We start from the raw sequence: 21,959 nt of genomic DNA, 5'->3' as shown, positions 1-21,959 counted from the left end.
TCTTTAAATCCATTGCGTTGTTTATCCCTGAACCAACCACCCTCACCACACAATATTCTTCATGGTCCTTCGAGCCGGAGGAGTCAAGCCGGAGGACAGAGTTGGAGTCATGCCGGAGAACAGAGCTGGAGTCAGGCCTGAGGACGCAGCAGTCAGGCCGGAGGACAGAGCTGAAGTCAGGCCGGAGGACAGAGCTGGAGTCAGGCCGGAGGACAGAGCTGGAGTCAAGCCGGAGGACACGGCCGGAGTCAGGCCGGAGGTCACAGGAGGAGTCAGGCCGGAGGACACAGCAGGAGGAGTCAGGCCGGAGGACACAGCAGCAGGAGTCAGGCCGGAGGACACATGAGGAGTCAGGCCGGAGGACACATGAGGAGTCAGGCCGGAGGACACAGGAGTGAAGATGAGAGTGAACTCGGTGTCAGTGAACTCAGTCAGTCTTGGTGGTAAGGAGAGGTACAGACAAGGAATCTGATCCTGGGTCTGCAGCCTTTTCTGCCTGTGTGGCTGAAGGACCCTCAATGTCTAGTGGTGGAATCTCCCCCACTCTGGTTGCTGGTTCAATCAATCAATCAATCAATCAATCAATCAATCAATCAATCAATCAATCAATCAATCAATGTTTATTTATATAGCCCAATATCACAAATGTTACATTTGTCTCAGTGGTCTTCACAGTTTGTACAGAATATCAGTATGACAATATGACACCCTCTGTCCTTAGACCCTCACATCGTACAAGGAAAAACTTCCGGAGAAAACCCACAGTTTAAAGGGAAAAATGGGAGAAACCTCAGGGAGAGCAACAGAGGAGGGATCCCTCTCCCAGGACGGACAGACGTGCAATAGATGCCGTGTGTAAATTGAAAAGATAATACTTTTGCAACATAGGTAGTCCAAATGTTTGGAAATGCATGCGTGTATAATAGGAAGATGAATCCACGAGGATATCCATCCAGGACCGATGATCCAGGACCACAGCCACGACTCGCGATCCAGGGCTCGCGATCCAGGACACAGGACCGCAGGATCATCCATGACTCCGGATCCCGGCGTATATAGACACCAAAAAGAAATAAATTTGGGGAAGCTGGGTTAATCGGAACATGAGAGTACACAGGTATAGACAGAGAGAAGGAAGAAGTAAGATGGGGCTGAATCTAATGAGCCCTAACTATAAGCTTTATCAAAAAGGAAGGTCTTAAGCGCACTCTTAAAAACGGATAGGGTGTCTGCCGCCCGAACACAAACTGGAAGCTGATTCCACAAATGTGGAGCTTGATAAGAAAAGGCTCTGGCTCCCATTGTACTTTTAGAGACTCAAGGAACAACCAACAACCCTGCATTCTTGGAACGCAATGCCCTAGTAGGATAGTAGGGTATAATGAGTTACTTAAGGTAAGATGGCGTCTGCCCATTAAGGGCTTTGTAGGCGAGAAGAAGAATTTTAAATTCTATCGGGAGCCAGTGTAAGGCAGCCAGAACAGGAGTAATGTGGTCCCTTTTCCTAACTCTGGTTAGTACACGAGCCGCAGCATTTTGAATCAGCTGAAGCGACTTGACTGACTTCTTGGTACTCCCTGATAATAAAGAGTTACAATAATCCAGCCTAGAAGTAACAAATGCATGGACTAGTTTCTCTGCATCGTTTTGAGGCAAGATATGCCTGATTTTTGCAATGTTACGTAGATGGAAGTAGGCGGTCCTTGAAATTGATTGTATGTGGGCGTTAAAGGATAAATCCTGATCAAATATAACACCAAGATTCCTTACAGTCTCACTGGAGGCCAAATTAATGCCATCCATAGTTAGTATATCTTTAGATAATTTGTTTCGTAGATTCTTCGGGCCATGTACAATAACTTTTGGTTATTTTGGTCGTGTTTAACATCAAAAAGTTTAAGGTCATCCACGTTTTTAAGTCCTTAAGGCAGTCTTGAATTTTATTTTTTTATTAATTTCATCAGGCTTGATTGATAAATATAGTTGAGTATCATCCGCATAACAATGAAAGTTTACAGAATGATTCCTTATAATATTGCCTAACGGAAGCATATATAATGTGAAAAAAATAGGTCCGAGCACTGAGCCCTGTGGCACTCCATGGCTAACTTTGGTTTGCGTGGAAGATTCATCGTTAACACGTACAAACTGAGAGCTTTCAGATAGATAGGACCTAAACCAGCCTAAAGCAGTTCCCTGTATGCCAACTAAGTGCTCTAGTCTTTGCAATAGGATATCATTGTTGATAGTATCAAATGCAGCACTGAGATCGAGCAAAACGAGAATAGAGACAAGTCCCTTGTCTGAGGCTATTAGAATGTTATTTGTGACTTTAACCAGATATGTCTCTGTGCTATGATATGTTCTAAAGCCAGACTGAAAATCTTCAAATAAATCATTGTTTTTTAAGTAATCACACAACTGTTTTGCGACCGCCTTCTCAAGAATTTGAGAGGAACGGAAGATTAGAAATAGGTCTATAGTTGGCTAAAACCTCTGGATCGAGGTTGTGCTTTTTAAGAAGCGGTTTTATCACTGCTACTTTGAATGATTGTGGAACATAGCCTGATAATAAAGACATATTCATAATATTTAATAAAGAAGTGCTAATTAATGGAAACGCTTCCTTCAACAGCTTAGTTGGAATTGGGTCTAACATGCACGTTGATGGTTTAGAAGAGAGAATCATTGAATTTAATTATTCAAGGTTAATGGCTGAAAAGCATTCTAGTTTACTATCTAGTGTAATATTAGAACTTACGTTTCCGGGAGCTGTTGATAACACTATACTGGTCAAAGGCAAGAGGTCATTAATTTTGTTTCTAAGAGTAACAATTTTATCGTTAAAAAAGCACATAAAATCATTACTACTGAGTGCTATGGGAATAGAAGGCTCAATCGAGCTGTGGCTCTCTGTCAGCCTGGCTACAGTGCTGAAAAGAAATCTTGCATTATTCTTATTCTCATCTATTAATGAAGAGTAGTAGGCTGCTCTCGCTTTACGCAGTGCTTTCTTATATTCATTGAGAGTAATATGCCAAATTAAACGAGATTCTTCAAGTTTAGTGGAACGCCATATATTTTCAAGTTGTCTAGACTTTTGCTTTATTTTGCGTGTTTCGGCATTATGCCGTGGAGCTAATCTATGTTTTATTTTCTTCTTTTTCAAAGGAGCAACAGAGTCTAATTTTATTCGCAGCGCATCTGTAGCACTATCAACAACATGATCAATTTGGGGTGGTGTACATATTGTATACGTTTCCTCCCTTACATGCAGACATGCTATCGAGTTAAGTATTGGTGGAATCTCTTCCTTAAATTTGGCTATAGCACTAACAGCTGCAAGGGCTTTTGACTAATGCTTTGTAGTCTCGTAATAGTACTTCAAAAGTTACTAAGAAATGGTCAGATAAAGCAGGATTATTCGGTTCGACTAATAGTTGCTCAATTTCAATACCATAAGTCAGAACAAGGTCGAGAGTGTGATTATAGCAATGGGTTGGTTTATTTACACTCTGACAGAAACCAACATAATCTAATATAGAGTTAAATGCAACAGTAAGGCTATTTTTATCATCGTCAACATGAATATTAAAGTCACCTACGATAATTACTTTATCTGTTTTAAGAACCAAAGTTGATAAAAACTCAGAGAATTCTGATAAGAATTCTGAATAAGGACCTGGTACACTGTAACAAATAAGATTGGCTGCAAAGTTTTCCAGGTCGGATGCGTAAGACTAAAAACGAGGCTTTCAAAGGAGGTATAATTTAATTTTGGTTTAGTATTGATAAGTAAACTTGAGTCAAAGATTGCTGCAACTCCACCTCCTCGGCCCGTGCCTCGAGCAATATGAGTGTTGATATGGCTGGGTGGAGTGGCCTCATTTATGCTGGCATATTCTTCATGTCTCAACCAAGTTTCAGTGAGACAGCATATATCAATATTATAATCTGATATTAAATCATTTACCAATATTGCTTTAGATGCTAGAGATCTTATGTTTAAGAGACCACATTTAATCTTCCTGTTTTGTTGCACTGTAGAAGTTGTTACTTTACTTTTATTAGGTTATTATGTATGACACCTCTATTAGATTTACCTTAAATTGTACTTGGGCAGACACACACACCGTTAATATTGGGTATTTTATTGGGTTCGGGATTCCTATGGATGACTGCCTAGGAGAGAGCGCAGAGAAGCGTGTAAGACTGTGACTCCGCCTCCTGGTCTCAACTCCAGTTTGTCATGGATTAAGTCCACAAAGCCCTGAAATGTTTGCCGAAATGAGATCTGCACCTTCCAAAGTAGGATGAATGCCGTCTCTCTTAATCAGACCAGGTTTTCCCCAGAAGTCTGTCCAATTATTTACGAAGCCCACATTGTTTGCTGGGCACCACCAAGACAACCAGTGCTGAAATGATGACATGCGGCTATACATGTCATCATTGATCATAAGCCACACATTTACTGCCAAAGTCACGTTAAGAAGGCTTTCGTAAATCCTCTTTATGGTTAAGAGTGCATTTTTACCATCTTCTGTCTCAATTTGCCATGGACAGAGTCAATCGGCCGCAAAACCATCTCTTGGAAGATGGGATGCCGCTCAAGAAGTTTCCATTTGTTGAGCAGTAGATTTGTTGAGTCATAAACTTTGTTAACTGTTTTTTTTGCTGCATGGCCTTCCACTCCTGTGCAACCTTTTCCTTTTTCTTGGATAGTTTCTCCTTGTAGGGTTGGTTGGCACCACATTACCTGCATTTCTTGCTGGCTACTCCTATTTTGTGTTTGCAAATCTGGCACACTTTTTGAGTAGGCATCTGGTTAAGGACTTGATGTTTGAGAGCCACACACAAAGTGACCAGAGTGGGTGGTCAGTTGCGCAAAAGTGAAGATCTGGATTATAACAATATCCATCCTGTGGTTTTGGATCCAAAACACTACATCACACAACTGCTGATTAAGGACTTTGACAAGGAGCTACACCACCCTGGGCCGGAGAGAGTCTTTGCCACCCTCAGGAGGAATTAGTGGCTCTTGCGTGGAAGACAAGCAGTGCAGAAACACCAGCATTCATGCATGGAGTGCAAGAAATGAAAGGCAAACCCAGTAATTCCTAGGATGGCTGATCTACCCTTGTCTCACCTGCGATTATTCAAGCCCCCTTTCTGGTCCACAGGGATGGACTGCTTTGGCCCTTACCTTGTCAAAGTTGGCCGCAGACAGGAAAAAAGATGGGGAATACTTTTCAAATGTCTGACCAGACACACGGTGCATTCATATCGACCTTCTCCCTAGTCTGGACACAGACAGCTTTCTCATTGCATTCCACCACTTCGTAGCACGACGTGGAACCCCCTTTGAAGTCATATCAGACCATGGCACCAACTTTGTGGGAGGAGCGAGGGAGCTGCAAAAAACCTTTGACCAGTTGATCCCTGCTCTTCAAGAACAATTGTCTAAACACAAAGTGCGTTTCTTGAGGAATCCCCCGCATGCTCCCCACTTTGGACGAACCTGGGAAAGGGAGGTGAGAGCCAATAAGAAAGCATTATGTGCATTACATGTTACTTGTTAGATGCTTTTATCCAAAGTGACTTACATACTCAATACAGTGGGCAATCCCCAGAGGAGCAATTTGGGGTGAAGTGACACAACGACATGCTGACTGCAGTGGGGTTTGAACCTGTGCTCCCCTGATCCGAATTCCAACGCATTAGTCCACTGCGCCACACGCCTCCCCCGTGTGCAACCTTGGGTAATCAATCTGTCAGGGAAGACCTGTACTCATAGAGGTTGAAGAAATCCTGAACTCCAAGCCCCTTGGTTACATCTCCTCTGACATGTCAGACCCTGACCCAGTGACCCCAAATCTTCTCCTGATGGGGTGGCTTGAGGCAGCCCTTCCACAGGTTGTATATGCCCATCCTGACCTTCTACAAGGAGATGGCGGCACAGTCAAGTCCTCGCAGAGCAATTCTGGGCAAGCTTTATAGAACTACCTCCCATACCCTTCAAACTCTGCAAAAGTGGAGAGGGGAGAAACCAAATCTCACCCTGGATGCCATTGTAATTGTTGTGGACCCAAATCTACCACGGGCATCTTGGCCCATAAGAAGGGGTCAGAAACTTCTCCCGAGCTCAGATGGTAGAGTCAGAGTGGCTGAGGTACTAATTAAAGGGAAATCATATGTACGTATGTAAAATCCATCTCCATCTCCCTCTCCCACCTCTCTCTACCTGCTCCCTCCTCCTGCCACCCTGGAGCGGCGGAGCTAGCTAATTTATAAAGGCAGCCAGCTCACCTGTGGCAAACCCTCTCCCCTGTGAACAAAGAAGCTGGCCTCATGCAGCTCTTTGATTGTCTGAGTAAGTGTTCCTCTCCTTTGTATTGTATTTTCAAAGCACCTTGATTAGCTTATCTCCCTATTTTCTGCACTGTTTTCACTGCATTTGGTTACTTTATTTCTACACTACATATAATTATGTAAAAAAGATAACTGCTTTGCTGGAATATAATTTGAAATATGAATATTATGTTTGAACTAAGATGTGTTGTACTTTCTTACCAGATCAACAATTAGGAATAACAAGAATCAACAAGTTACAATAAAAAGAATGATCTGGAACTCCTGCCTCCATGTGCTCATATTTAAATCCATTGCGTTGTTAATCCCTGAACCAACCACCCTCACCACACTCAATATTCTTCACATTAGAAAACATTTCTAATATTTATTTGAAAATTAAAGACTTTTGTCCTTTTGACGTTAGCAGATGAGTAAATATATATAAATGATCTGAAACACAGTCACCTAATGGGTCTCACTAAACAAGTAAAAGTAACTATTCACATAAATGTAAATGTCAGCTACACACTACCATATTGCGTGGTTTGTCGCATCAGGCAGGCTCTGTTCCCTTTGCTGGGAAACAGTTATAAAGACGGAGACAGAGCACCTGCCCCGGTGCCTGAGCACTGTTCCCAACAGCTTGCTAATGTCAACCTGCCTGATACGCACGGGGGGAGGGGCGCGCTCCAAGACAACAGCAATTTTCCACTGCATGCGAATGAGACTGGAGAGCAATCTGCTGGCCTAAGAGCTTAATAATCAGCACATCATTATCAGGAGGGGATTGGTGCAAGGTGGTGGCAGCAGGGTGGGGGTAGAGAAAATAAAAAGGGAGGGCGATATGGATAACACCAAACAAGCTTCTTTGTAGCTATAAGTCAAAGGGAAAATCGGAAGTTGGTTATTTGTAGAGCAAAGGACAGGGGAAATCACTGCGGGACCAATACAAAGCACAGCATAAAAGGGACTGAGGTGAGGCAACATCCCACAGGGAGAGAGAACCACCTCTGTTTACACTTTAACCAGGCTCTTTATAAATCAGCGGCAGCCTTTACCTCGCTCATGGTAGCTTGGATGTTCCCTGTAGTCGATAGTACTCACAAAATCTAATGGCACACAGACGGGTATGTTTTTAAAGCAGAAAAACTGTGACAGCTCTTTCAAGCTTACCTTGCCCGCGTGCAATTTTTTCAGTAGGCTCAAAAGGAGCAAGGACAACAAAGCCGAAATCACAGCCCATATGTACCCTCCTCTGGTTTCAGAAGTGCCCCCCCCATTTATGTGCCTTCAAACTCGCCTTTTATCCCCTGTGTCGTAATAGAGGAAATATTCTGATAGGGCTCAAGCATTCAGAGACGATAACAGTCTGCCATCCTGCTTGATCTCAGATTAATTTCTGAATCACATTAAATTGCCCAGGTGTAAGCTATTTCCTTTGTCTGTGTAATGGCTTGGCTGTTCTGCTTTTAACCACACCACAGAGCCAGGGGTTAACTGAGGCCAGTGCAGAACAAATAGATTTACAGAAGGGGGCTCAAACCATTTGTGACCCAGTTAATGCGTTATCATTGGCAGTAGAAACATCCAAAATTGGCTATTTGGAAATATTTAGTTATCAGGTAGTTTGAAAACCCCAGGCTTTTAGTTTGAATGTGTCAACAATCAATCACAGCTGTCCAAATAGAAATGTCCTTCAACTTTCTGCCGCGTGGGGGCAATAGCGTACAGAGCACTTGACTTGTCCTGGGCTCGGGTTGTACGCGCTGCTGTGGTTTAAGAAGATGGTCAATTAATTAAATGCCCGAATGTGTAGTCTGTCTGTGGCAGCGTATAATGGCACAATGGAACTATAAAGACCGTTTTTTACGCACATAATACTTTATAGGAAGGTGTATTACACTTTCAAACGGCACACACCTGAAAGCTACTGTGCAAACTACTGCTGATTACTTGGTAATGAAATGGAGTGCTTTGCGCAAAAGTAGCTGCAATGGTAAGGTATTTAAAGAACAAATGCGCACATAAGAGATATTTTATCATTTATAATTAGTGTCCATTACAATTTTGGATTGCGCAAAAGCTGTCATCTAATCATATAAACTTACACTCTGTGTTGACTCGTTTTATACTCTATATTTTTTTATTTAACCAATCTCTCTGCTACACATGGAGAGGTTATTCGGAGCAGTTAGTAGATGATGTCAATATTCCGGCTCGCACACTTGACAGCCGAGAAAATGCAATTGGACTGACTCCGCCTTGCTCATGCGGGACTTGTCCACAGGCTTTTCATACTACCGCGTGCCTGTCTGCCTGCGCGGTGCTCTCTGACGGAGTGAGCTCTCCCCACAATCCCCCAATCACTCACCCTCATCGCCAGTGAGGAGCACAGGACCGGCAGCAGCCAGGACTTCCCGGGAGTGTGTGGGCACCGAGCAACATGTCCCCAGCGTGGAGACGGGGAAGGCGCACCGGGGTCTCGACGGTGGTGCCGCGGACCATGGTTACAGCTGGGCGGGCTGGACAGGTCGGACAGGTGTGGGTCTCCTGTTGGATTCTGTTGTCGGCGACTTTTATCCACAGCGCTCAGGCTCAAGGTAATTTTCACAACTCTGATTTCCAGCCCCCCACCTTTGTTGTTGCTGGCACACAAGCGGACAAGAAAGTATGTTGATTTATTTTGTTTCGATTGAGGTCAGGCAAAATGATCTGATAAAAAAAAAAAAAAATGGTGTCAAAAATTTGAATTGTTTGCTTTTACTGATCTGGTTACATTGCCAAACTTAAACCAAATTGTAGCCCAATGTCTGACACACAGAAACAGAGTTTTATTTTCCTTTTAAGTTTCACAGACAACAAGGTATATAAACTGTCGGTTTAGCCTCCACAACATTCCCTATTGTAACCACATGCATGCTCCCAAAGCTTAATGCCTGCTTCTGAAAAGCAGGACACTAATATTTAGTGGCAAATGTAGGTTGGGTTTTAATCAGTCCATTATCATTTGTCATTATGATACATTTGTATTACACCTAAATATCTTTATAACACACTATATTGCTCTAAAATGTGCTTTCTTCTGCTATGTTAAGTCGTCTAGATGTTATAATTCACATGCATGTTATTAGCTTTACTGTTTTACATCATTTAAAAACTGTAAAAAAGAACAGTGGCCCCAACTGAGGAACCTCAATACAAATAGTTACACTACTTGCCACCTCAACAGTGCAGCAGAGCCACACATTACCTTGACCATTAACGTGACTGGAACAATGGAGCAAAGCCGTTATTTGAAGGTTGTTACATTTGCCTTATGTCCATGTATGCTCTCTCACTTGAAGTGCGAAAGTAATAGAACAGAATGAATAAATCACTACATGTAAGGCTCATTCATATCCACCACAATCAGAAAAATGTGGATAAAGGCATAGAAATTATCTTCGCTAATCAAACAATGACTATGAAAATGGTATCACTTGTCACTTGGCACAGTGGATGACGTGTACTTCCTGACCAGTGAGGTATACACACTACATGGTATATTGGGGGAGTAGGCCAGCTAGAGCAAATCCTTCATGCCTCTATTGCAGAATTGAAAAAGCACAAGTGCCAGTTTTCACAAGGTAAGTTCAAATTGTGTGCGGCTTACTGGCCTATGAATTTCATCTGCAGTCTTGGTGCATATTAACATTAAATGGCGTTTAACTTTATGCTTCAGGTTCCAACTGCAGGGTTATGATTCCTTATACATACAGTAGTCATGCAGAACCACAAAATGAAGACGCATATTTGACAATCCTTAAGCCATTATAACTTCATAGGTCCCAAAGGAGAAAAAAAGTATTATATTGAAAGTTGACTCGTATGAGAAGTGTATTCTCTCTGCACTGTTGATCTTATAATCACAATGCTCAGTAAGTGCTAAAAGCAGCATAATCCCTTTGCTTGTTTGTCTTTGAACAGGTCGCATTGCTCTAAAGTGCTTCCAGCCTTATCTAAAAGGAGTCTCAGGCGTCTCTTATTATGCAGGGCACAGTTCCTCTAGCTGTTATTACCATCCCTTTCTCAAGCTAACATGCCTGGAGTCTGTGAGGATCTGCTGAGCGCTTCAAGGCTACTTCACAGGGTTTTACCTTTTCTCCCCCAACAGACCTCTTTCTCATCTTGCGGTTGGTATTCAGGCCCCTTGAATGTTCCCGGCTGAGCATTAGCATTGGTGATAGATTCACTCTGTCTGCCCGCTCTTTCAATTGAGAAGGACCTCTTCTATGGCAGACAGCCGCTGCTTTAGGTTCTTCAGTGAAGACGCTGTTGCAGTGTTTGCAGGGGTTCTCTTACAAGCCAGAGAGGTCTTATTCTTCTGAAGGAGGAAGCCTATCTCATCCTCACGGCGGGGCATCCGTGTTTACAAATCACTGGCAGTGCGGCTGTGCTTGTGCATAAAGTTATAGATGTTGTAGTCTCTGAGAGGGGAGGACCTCTGAGGATGTCATAAATTACGCGACATACAGGCACACAAGGCCCTGGGGAACCGGAGGTGGTGTGTACTTGTTTTTCAACAGGTTCCTACTGAGGCTCCTGCTGTGTTTAATACTGCTGGCTGCTCCAGTGCACAAGAGGATACCTGATAGAGTCCACGGGGGAACCGTTCTCCTGCCACAGGCTGCTCCCAGCACGCCATTTTAAAACACATTCGGCCCCCTCATCGAAGCAGCAAGTAAATAGATATGAGATTTTGTCTTTCTTTGCCTCTTAGCAATCTCTGTATCTTCTCACCACTCCTCAAAGCCGTGTGTGTGTGTGTGTGTGTGTGTGTGTGTGTGTGTGTGTGTGTGTGTGTGTGTGTGTGTGTGTGTGTGTGTGTGTGTGTGTGTGTGTGTGTGTGTGTGTGTGTGTGTGTGTGTGTGTGTGTGTGTGTGTGTGTGTGTGTGTGTGTGTGTGTGTGTGTGTGTGTGTGTGTGTGTGTGTGTGTGTGTGTGTGTGTGTGTGTGTGTGTGTGTGTGTGTGTGTGTGTGTGTGTGTGTGTGTGTGTGTGTGTGTGTGTGTGTGTGTGTGTGTGTGTGTGTGTGTGTGTGTGTGTGTGTGTGTGTGTGTGTGTGTGTGTGTGTGTGTGTGTGTGTGTGTGTGTGTGTGTGTGTGTGTGTGTGGCTTGCTTGCTGGCACTTACTGTATATTTCTGGCTATTGAGCTTTAATCTAGATACCAGCATTGATATTCTGCCAAACGGCAGCTGCTATAATTTTCTGGACGTACGTTATTATGCAGCCTGACAGCTGTCAGCCATTTCCAAATCTTTAAATCTTATGATAATCCACCATGCTTACAAAAAAAGCATTTGTTTAAAACACTCTGAATCCTTGTGTGATTAAAACTCTCTGCTCTAATGCGGGCACAGGATCATAATTCACCAGTGACACACCAATACACACACGCATGCAAACACATCCACTGAAAGATAGAAAAATCAATGTGTACAAGATTACACAACTCCATCAAGAGAAATATAATACAGTTCTAATAGAATCAAAGGCATCTCTTTGCTCCAACAAAGACTGATGACAAACCTGACTGTCTGCGCCCACGCATACAACACTCCATCACAAATAATAGAAAGCTTAATCTGTTTTGCATGTAGCTCCACAAAAGTAGACCTACATACTCACATTGATGTCACATTGGCCCTCTGCATCTGATTTTAGACATGATACTGAATCTTGAGCTATATGTGATGAAATAATTGCATCTTCCCCAACTTAAAACACTTTAACCACGTCACAAGTCCCATATGGGGCACATTGACGTGGGAGTGGAAGTGCTGTAACTTCTCAGCCACCATACCATAATTACACACAGTGCATATTTATGACATATGTATCTCCCTGTTTGGTGAAATGTAGTTAATTAAACATGTTTACTTCTCCAGAGAGCTAGCAGATGTAATTTGGACTAAATGCATGTTTTCTTCGCAACATGGCTCATGCCCAGAAAGACCAGTTAGTGGCTTGCACAGCCTCAGGTGAAACGTGGTGGCAGCATGGCTTCCGAATCAGGCTCCTTGTGTGTCTTCAGCGCATCCCTCCCATGTCTGGCAGGTTGGCAGTTTTTTCTCTGGCTTCCAAATGCTGTCTACACATGTTTATTCATGTTGCCAAAGGACACTTTATTCACCAAGATGGAACATATCACAGATTAATTAGAAAAGGAGAAATATGTGCTCACTGGCAGCAACATTTCAAATAAATTAATGAAAGAGCCTGATACCTTTTTGTCTTTTTAAATAATAATAACTATCACGCTAATGTTTCCCAAAAAAAGATATAAGTGCCTTATCCTGTTTAAGGGTGACAAATCATAACAATCTACTTTATTGTCGGAGAACAATAGGGCCGCTGAGCTGTCAACGTTTTTTAGCTTCAGGAGGCCTTTAACGGGCTCAGTCGAGCAGCAAAACTGTGTTTATAGTTCATAATGGAAATTTAATCAAATTAACTAGTACCGCTGGGTTTTGGCATTCACCCCTTGTCCGGTAATTGCCATTTGCCCAAAGGGCTATGCTAATGGGTATTTACATGGGGAAAAGAGTCCTATCTCCCACCAGGAGTCTGTCATGTGCCATATTAGGGAAGCTGACTGAAATGATTACTTACTATGCTGGAGTTTAGCTTTGCTGTGCAATCAGTACCTACTCTATGATGTGAGCTTTTGTTGACAATGGTAATGGCCAAAGATTAAAGAAGGCACACAGTACCCTTACAGTATGGAGAAAAATGGGAAGGGAAAAATCTTCACCCCACACAATCATTTCATGCAGACTGACGTTCTTTACCCACTGAAAGCATATTTGTTTTTTTCCTACTGGGTGAAAATACAGTTGAGGAAAGGTATAGGCTTCTTAAATTAGATTCCTCAATAATAACGGCATCGACTGAAGAAGCAAGTCCTTCTTTTGGGGCCAATTTTAATCACATAGCTGAGTGCGGTTTTGTTTCCTTCTCCTCCTGTTTACTAATGAGACTGACGGGAGAATCACTGCAAGGGGGAAGAGACACATTCTTCACGTATTAGTTCTCCCAGCTAAAAGTCTAATCAATCTGACACGAGACCAGGAGGCCCCTTTTCAACAATTAAGAAAAAAAGAAAAGCCTCAGAACAGGCCCTGAGCTGGGACAGAAATTGAAAGGAAATGACCTTGGATAGGGAGGGGAATTATAATTGGCACCATTTGTTTAATTTTTCTGATATTATTGTGACAAGCGAGCAACGATGTTGTGCATGCTGCTCCATTGAAACATCATAGTTTATCTGAAAAGCCCACAAATGGTGTCATTACTTCCATCCAGGGAACATAGGTATTTTGAGGCAGGTTTCTTGGACCATACATCTGTCTTGAAGCCCCCAAGCTCTTCCATGTAAACATTTGAACAACACAAAGGCAACTCAAGGAAAACTGGTGGTGAGGAACAATGCTTTTTACAGCATAATGTTCACTGCGGATCTCTGCTTTCATTCAGCTTGCCCCTCCTGGGGACTGGTGAGTGTATTCTTGTGTTGTGAATAAAATGGCAAAAGAGGCAAAGAAATACAGTAATGGAGGAGAAACTGAGGTGGGAGTTGGGAGGCGGGCATATTTTGTCCATTTTCCTAGAAAAACTACTGGTGGTACCAATCCATAGTTCTTTATCCATTCACATAAATGGATTCACATCTTCACATTCTGATCTATAGTCCTGCCGACCCTTAACCTAGTTATTCACAACACTTGGCTATGTTTCCCAACAACCAGCAGCATGATTCCCTGCAATATGTGTTTACAGTATGTGGATAGATTGCTTTACAACTCAATACAGAAACATGTAAAAGGGAATACAAGCAAATCAGATGAAGAACAAACCCTGACACATATGGAACTGGATAGAATGTTTTCTTTCTTGCTTTTATTTCTTCTTCGCTGCCTGCTTGTTTGATATCAGACTAGCGTTGTTCAGCTGATTCTACGCACTTTTACCTTGCTGTTTGAAGAAAGCATTTTCTGTGTGCCGTTGGGGTGGGGTCATGGGTTAGCAGTTTGGCGGAGCTGTTTGAGCAGAGAAACAATATCAGTTCACGGTCATACTTCCAGTACTGGAGCAGGGTCTCGTCTGGAAAAAAAAGAGCCTCCATGCCTTCCATCAGCCGGGCCGAGCTTGCTACTCAGGCTGTGCTTGGCAGCAGGCCTACCAGTCCTTCTATGGGTCCTGGCGAAATGCCTCAAGCTGCATCTTCTGAAAGCCGCATGCTCAGTCCTGATAACCATCGGAGCTATCTTACATTCCCCATCGTCCTGGTTGTTGCCACATGGGATTCCATATCATGTTCGATATCTCTTTTGTGACTCAACACCTGACTTCCTCCTCTTCCCTCTTCCCACTCCTACCCCACTCCTACCCCATTTTGACAGTACTTCACCTTCACTCTAAACAAATATCTTGCATTAGAGATACCAAGGGATGTCAAGGTTGATGTTAAAGCAAGGAAAATCCAAAGGCATCAAGTGAGATACATCTTATGGTATGTGTATGCTGATAAGGGATTCCTCTCTGGTATATGGCATAGAGTAGTTCTACAGCTGCTTGTCATTGCTGTATGGCAGCACTTTATAATACACATATCTTTGATCACTGTCCTTGCCTCTTACATCAGCAGATTGTCAGTTACGAAGTGTAATAGTGATCGGAGCTGACAGCAATACTGCTGGTTTCTTGCTCTATTGGCTCATGTCACATCTGGATTCCCTTTCCTTGGCCTCTCAGCGCAAGCCATCAAAGCGCTTCAGGTGACAGACTGAAACCATATGCAGGATTCAACCAGGAATCAAAGCCCAGACAGAGCCTTTGTACAGCACTGTATGGGAGTCTGCATTTTTATCCTAAAGCAGTTTGCATGAAGAGAGATATTTACACATCTAGAAAACAAGCATCAGCCGGATGGTGTGTAGGGTAATTCAAAAATATTCATGGTATTCATGCACCTACATTTCCGTGAAAGCTATGAGTGATGACATATTTGACTTTAATTGATCTCTTTTCACAGCAGACATTTTGCCTTGTCATAGTAGGACAAGTATAGTTTAACATTACATTAACTTTAACAATGGCTCACTTCCATTAATTGACCCAGTAAGCTATTCCAGTGAGCACAATAGCAGGGCCTCCCCTAAGTGGAATGCAGCTTAGTAAATACACCTGTGTTTTTCCTATAACTTGTCAAAATGTCTACCTTGGAAAAAGGTATTTTCTTTACCATTAATTTCCTCTAATACATTTTCATTTATGTGCCAGGGAAATAATTGACTAGTGAGATTCAAAGCACTTAATCGAAAACTAACAAAATGAAAAAAAGCCACAGAAAAATAGGGCTAGTCTGAGAGCATGACTGGTTGAATGATACAAATTATGTAGGTGTGCAGCGTATTCGAAAATCAATACAGCAACTCCCATTGAAATCAGCAAATTGAGAAACTTGTTGTATTCACTCTTCCCCTAGATGCTTACAGAATTAATTGATGCAGGGCCATGCAGAGCCAGTGTTTGACAAAGAAGCATGAATCTGCCAATATGCAAATCGAGTCTGTTGTGTGTTACTGCCTGGAAAGGTTTAAGATCAGTTTGGGAGAGCTCATCAGTGGCTAAGTGGGGAGTCTGCAGGGCGTTGCACCTCTGAAAGCAAGCAATACTGACAAGGACGAAGGAAAACCTGTGCAGATCCACTTATTTTCCTTTGATAGGTGGCTTCCAATAAACAAATCATTTTTGCTTTAATACATGTAAGCAGATGCACAAATGTTTGTATGTACACTGATTCACAGAAACATTCGTCTTCCTCTAACACATGCATCTGCACATGTGCTCTTATTGTTTCGTTATAGGCAAATGAAGCTTTCTCAAACCAAACTAGTATTAGAATGCTGTTTTTCAGCACAACTAATGAAAGTGGGGCGCAGCCTTGGTGTCCCGTGTGAATAGACAAATCAGAATCAGGTTTTTCAATGTGAAGAGTCATGCTCTGATGGTCTTCTGTGCAAAATACTTTCCAATTCAACCTGTCTCCATGCCATATTGCAGCTGAGGCCAACGGCAATAAAGTGATGGTGAAAGGGGAACAGAAAGAGAAATAAATATTGCTATAGACATTGTGTGGAGGCAATAGGTGTGGGGGTACGGTGGGTATTGATGGAGGAAAGAAAGGAGAGCGCGCTGCATCAGTGGGGTAGAGATTGCTGTGGTGTACAGTAGCACAAATCCTAAATTCTGTGCAGATCCGACGGTAGCTAGGAAACAGCTGACAGTAAAATGGGGGGATCAAAGGGATTAGTGTGCCCAGTTTGATCCCAAACAGTAACCCGTCCCCTTCTCCCCCTGCCACCCTTTTTATACATTCACGACCGCATGTCTATGGTGTGCTCGGCCTGTTAGACACAACACAATCTGGTTATCCCTTAGAATAATTGTTTAATCGAAATAAGCTTTTTGTAGACTCTAATAAACTCATGCAGACAGGCAATGTGTATAAGAAAGGTCATATTATCAATTTGTGTGAAGTAGGCAGTTGGTGAAAAAAAAACAGTCCCACTCTAGTGCACAAAAATACAAAATAACTACACACAAGTAATCCAGACAAAACAAAGACAATACATCTGAGGGAAGATGCACATGTCAGACACAATCAGTGCTGCCTTTTGTGATCTGAGTGAGATGTCCTGTCACTGGGGCCTGAAACACAGCCTGTTTAATTCTGCAGGGGACTGCCATGTCCCAAATGCTCCGGTCACTGTCTCCTCTTGTCTCAGAACCAGAAAGACGTACCTAAACAAACGCGCCTGAGCGTCCCCTGTTGGGGACATGTACTGTACCACAACCACAAGCCTTTTGACAATGTTGGCCCCCTGTCTCTTTGCTGGAGATGCAGCCGACATGTGAACACACTCTAGGCTCACACAGAGCTTTACCCCAGAGAGTAAAGCCAAATCCGATCTACATCACATGTGACACACATATGATGGCTCAAAACTGATTTGTGATGCCTGACTTAAGCAAGAGAATTGCGGCAGAAACCAAAGCAGGGTCGCCTCATGTAGTTTGTGAGCAGATTCCAGTCGATGGCTGCAGCTGCTTGTGTTGCTCCTTCACAGGCCTTTGGCAATTTTCTGTGTCATTGTCGTCAAAGCTTTCACAAATTACTGGTCAAGCTGTTTTCATTTGCAAGAGGAGGGCTTTCAAAGAGTAATTTTCTTGTTCTGTGAAAGGAAATGTTTGAGCACATATCTTATTGTAGCAATGCTGGACATGTTCTATGCCAGTGGGCACAGCAGAAATGGAGAGTCAGAGGGATTATATCAGTTTAATGAAGTTGCTCTGGCAGATGTTTAATTTCATGAAATTCAATTAAAAAGCTTTATTTACATTTTTGTAATCACTCAAGGGGTCGCCGTCATTAGATTATAGAGAAGGAATTGTGAGAAGAAATTACTTTGTGTTTTGCTCATCCGCTCGTGTCTTTCAAATGCTTCACAGTGACTCTAAAAAAAAAAGCTGCAACAGAAAACTGAATTGTCTGAAGTAACAGAGTGGAATAAGTGGGTTGACTGGGTGTGTGCAGTATGCAAAGATTGGAAGACAGTGCAGCTGTTAGACCTGGACAATAGACACAATCACTGTAGCACAGCAGCTACCTTCTCACTTTTATCTTCCTCCGTGGACCTCAGTCCAATTTTATTGTTGAAGCTTCTGTTGTTGCTTTATATGTTAAAGTGGACCCAGCACTTTTCCTGCCCCCACTGCATTAGTGAGGAATAGTCAAGAAGTGAAAAAGAGACAGGGTGAACGACAGAGAGAGCATGTTCCCCACCAGCGTTGTTACAAACACATACTGCAGAGCTGACATATGCAAACTCAAAGGGAGGCGGTGTTTAAAAGCTTTAATCACACCATTGCTCACTGCCCAATGTGGCGTTGCACTCTGCATCATTGAAAGCTTGTTTTATTAATGTTGTCCAGAGTGAAGTATGGTGGGGTTGTGGGGCTGGGGAGGGATGCATTGTGTTCTTGATTTTAAAGTGGGGTGGAGCAGAAACAATGGCCATGAAAAAAACATGGCAAGGCTGTGAGAAGCAGCCCACATCCATTACTTCAGGAGGGACAGTGCCCAAAATGGTGTATCAGAAAGTGGATGTACAGTATAAAGACAAACACAATGGGTGAAAATGATTATATAAAAACCATATTTTTTTCTTAAAATGTAGAGTAAAGTCAGGCTTAGAGTGGGATCTTTCCCAGTTATCAGTCATTGAAAATGTGCTCTGGTTGTTGATGTGAAGTAGTTTATCATGTGCTTTATGTGACACATACGAGCCCATTGAGGCAAAGTGTGCTGTCTTTGAGCGTGCGACTGAAGTAAAATCCTGCGAATCTGATGCCTAATTGCTCTCATTAGCAGCCGACGTTCACACCAGTTATTATGCACAATTAACCGGTTGCCATCAAGATGTTATGAGGCAGAATACTGCGGTGGGTCAAGGAAAAAAAAAAGCAGTTGTAATTAATTTTCACTGAAATGAATGATTTCATATTTCAAAGGCTGGTACAATGGCATTTTTTTTAGATTCCCCAAGGGGTACCTCTGATGAGTGCTTTTTGTGTGTCATGTGGAAATGAGGAGGTGCGCACAGTTGATGAAAATCAGGAGCCATTGTTGTTTGACAGTGGACACCTTTGCAGTGATTGCCTGTGTTATTAATTTGTGGGATGAGAGGAGGCAGGCTCCTCCAGCCTCTGATGATTATGCGCTGCATTAAAGAACTGCTGCTATGAATGACACTCGGGGCTAATGAATATGAATACATTTATAAAAATAGGCACGGCCTCCCCTCTCTATGCAGATTGGGAGTGACAGTCACATTGGTTTGGCATGGTTGATGAAAGAGGGAACCGCTGCCCCTGGAGATGGAGGGATCAGACAAACAACCCCCCCCCCCACACAGATACACATACACAAATAAATGCCCCATCATGATGACATTCAAAAAGGCTCCAGTATTTAAGAATGACAATCTTGTTATCTAGTGATACTACACTGAACACAAATATAAATGCAACACTTTTGTTTTTGCTCCCATTTTTCATGAGATGAACTCAAAGATCTAAAACATTTTCTATATACACAAAATAACCATTTCTCTCAAATATTGTTCACAAATCTGAAAAAATCTGTGATGGTGAGCACTTCTCCTTTGCCGAGATAATCCATCCCACCTCACAGGTGTGGCATATCAAGATACTGATTAGACGGCATGATTATTGCACAGGTGTGCCTTAGGCTGGCCACAATAAAAGGCCACTCTGAAACGTTCAGTTTTATCACACAGCACAATGCCACAGATGTCGCAAGTTTTAAGGGAGCGTGCAATTGGCATGCTGACAGCAGGAATGTCCACCAGAGCTGTTGCCCGTGAATTGAATGTTCATTTCTCTACCATAAGCCGTCTCCAAGGGCGTTTCAGAGAATTTGACAGTATAACCATCCAACCGGCCTCACAACCGCAGACCACGTGTAACCACACCAGCCCAGGACCTCCACATCCAGCATGTTCACCTCCAAGATCGTCTGAGACCAGCCACTCGGACAGCTGCTGCAACAATCGGTTTGCATAACCAAAGAATTTCTGCACAAACTGTCAGAAACCGTCTCAGGGAAGTTCATCTGCATGCTCGTCGTCCTCATCGGGGTCTCGACCTGACTCCGGTTCGTTGTCGTAACCGACTTGAGTGGGCAAATTCTCACATTCGATGGCGTCTGGCACGTTGGAGAGGTGTTCTCTTCACGGATGAATCTCGGTTTTCACTGTTCAGGGCAGATGGCGTGTGTGGGTGAGTGGTTTTCTGATGTCAATGTTGTGAATCGAGTGGCCCATGATGGTGGTGGGGTTATGGTATGGGCAGGCGTATGTTATGGATGACGAACACAGGTGCATTTTATTGATGGCATTGTGAATGCACAGAGATACAGTGACGAGATCCTGAGGCCCATTGTTGTGCCATTCATCCACGACCATCACCTCATGTTGCAGCATGATAATGCACGGCCCCATGTTGCAAGGATCTGTACACAATTCCTGAAGGCTGAAAACATCCCAGTTCTTGCATGGCCAGCATACTCACCGGACATTTCACCCATTGAGCATGTTTGGGATGCTCTGGATCGGCGTATACGACAGCGTGTTCCAGTTCCTGCCAATATCCAGCAACTTCGCACAGCCATTGAAGAGGAGTGGACCAACATTCCACAGGCCACAATCAACAACCTGATCAACTGTATGCGAAGGAGATGTGTTGCACTGCGTGAGGCAAATGGTGGTCACACCAGATACTGACTGGATACTGACTGGACCCCCCCAGACCCCCCCAATAAAGCGAAACTGTACGTTTCAGAGTGGCCTTTTATTGTTGCCAGCCTAAGGCACACCTGTGCAATAATCATACTGTCTAATCAGCATCTTGATATGCCACACCTGTGAGGTGGGATGGATTATCTCGGCAAAGGAGAAGTGCTCACTATCACAGATTTTTTCAGATTTGTGAACAATATTTGAGAGAAATGGTTATTTTGTGTATATAGAAAATGTTTTAGATCTTTGAGTTCATCTCATGAAAAATGGGAGCAAAAACAAAAGTGTTGCATTTATATTTTTGTTCAGTGTATTTACCCACTGGACACAAACAATCTGATACATCAAAGCCTGTGTCTACCTCACTGTCATGTCTCTACAATAATAATTACTCTAGTATTCATTGTGACTAATTGCTCCATTTGTGTATGATGTCACAGCAAGTGGATCATTTGATATTACACATGAATTACCAAGCAGGTGGGTGGGCTGAAAGAGGATTTTTTTTGTAATTTTGAAAATCCACAGGTGTCATATTGTTAGCTGGGGATTTATGCCGCACAAATAACACATTTACATTGCCCGCCGACCAATTTATAGACTGTTTCCCGTGGAAACAAAGTGCAGTAATTTGTCATAAAAGCACAATTCATTATTATCAGACTCGCTTTGGGGACATAAAGATGTGTCAATTCATCTCTCTGGGTTTGTATTTTGCCATTTAAACACGGTCATTACCTTACATGGCTATTTATAACAAATGGATGTTAATTGCAAGGCATTTGTACAAAGTGTGTACATGAGAAATGTTTTTATTTCTACATTTGCTGTTTGAAATCCGTAGCAAAGATATGCAGTATGTACATGTTTTTTCTTGAAATCAGCTAGTAATCTTTGTGCAGTCCATCACACGCAGGCTCTTTTTTCTAAAGTTGTATTTTTATTTTTCTATTTATCAACATCAAAAGAAAAAAAATCTCCAGTCATCCCAGCGTGGCCCACAGAAAAATTAAGTATCACTCCTTGTGTTCTTTCTTTAACACAGACCAGATTTATGGCAAACAAGAATATGCAAATGTGTTCATCCGTTTCCCTCGGTAGGAAACAATTTTAATTGATTAATTGAATCTGTTTATTTGATTGGTTGCTGCTTAATAATCCAAGATGTTATTTTTCAAGCTGTTCA

At 42.7% G+C, this 21,959-nt stretch overlaps 1 protein-coding gene across 9 annotated transcripts in view; it reads left to right on the top strand.

The window, feature by feature from the left end:
• The first annotated feature begins 8,660 nt into the window (after window positions 1-8,660).
• sdk2a (sidekick cell adhesion molecule 2a) overlaps window positions 8,661-21,959 on the top strand; it is an 88,080-nt gene continuing 74,781 nt past the window's right edge. For all 9 annotated transcript variants that reach the window (XM_034089162.1, XM_034089158.1, XM_034089164.1 and 6 more), the window contains exon 1: window positions 8,661-8,951. In XM_034089162.1, coding sequence (XP_033945053.1) covers window positions 8,795-8,951 — 157 coding nt within the window. In that variant the 5' untranslated portion in view covers window positions 8,661-8,794. The remainder of the gene's footprint in view (window positions 8,952-21,959) is intronic.

Source organism: Pseudochaenichthys georgianus, chromosome 8 (genome assembly GCF_902827115.2).
Source record: "Pseudochaenichthys georgianus chromosome 8, fPseGeo1.2, whole genome shotgun sequence".
Taxonomy (NCBI): Eukaryota; Metazoa; Chordata; class Actinopteri; order Perciformes; family Channichthyidae; genus Pseudochaenichthys; species Pseudochaenichthys georgianus.
Note: the sequence above shows the minus strand (reverse complement) of the source record. Positions and strands in the feature narration are given on the sequence as shown.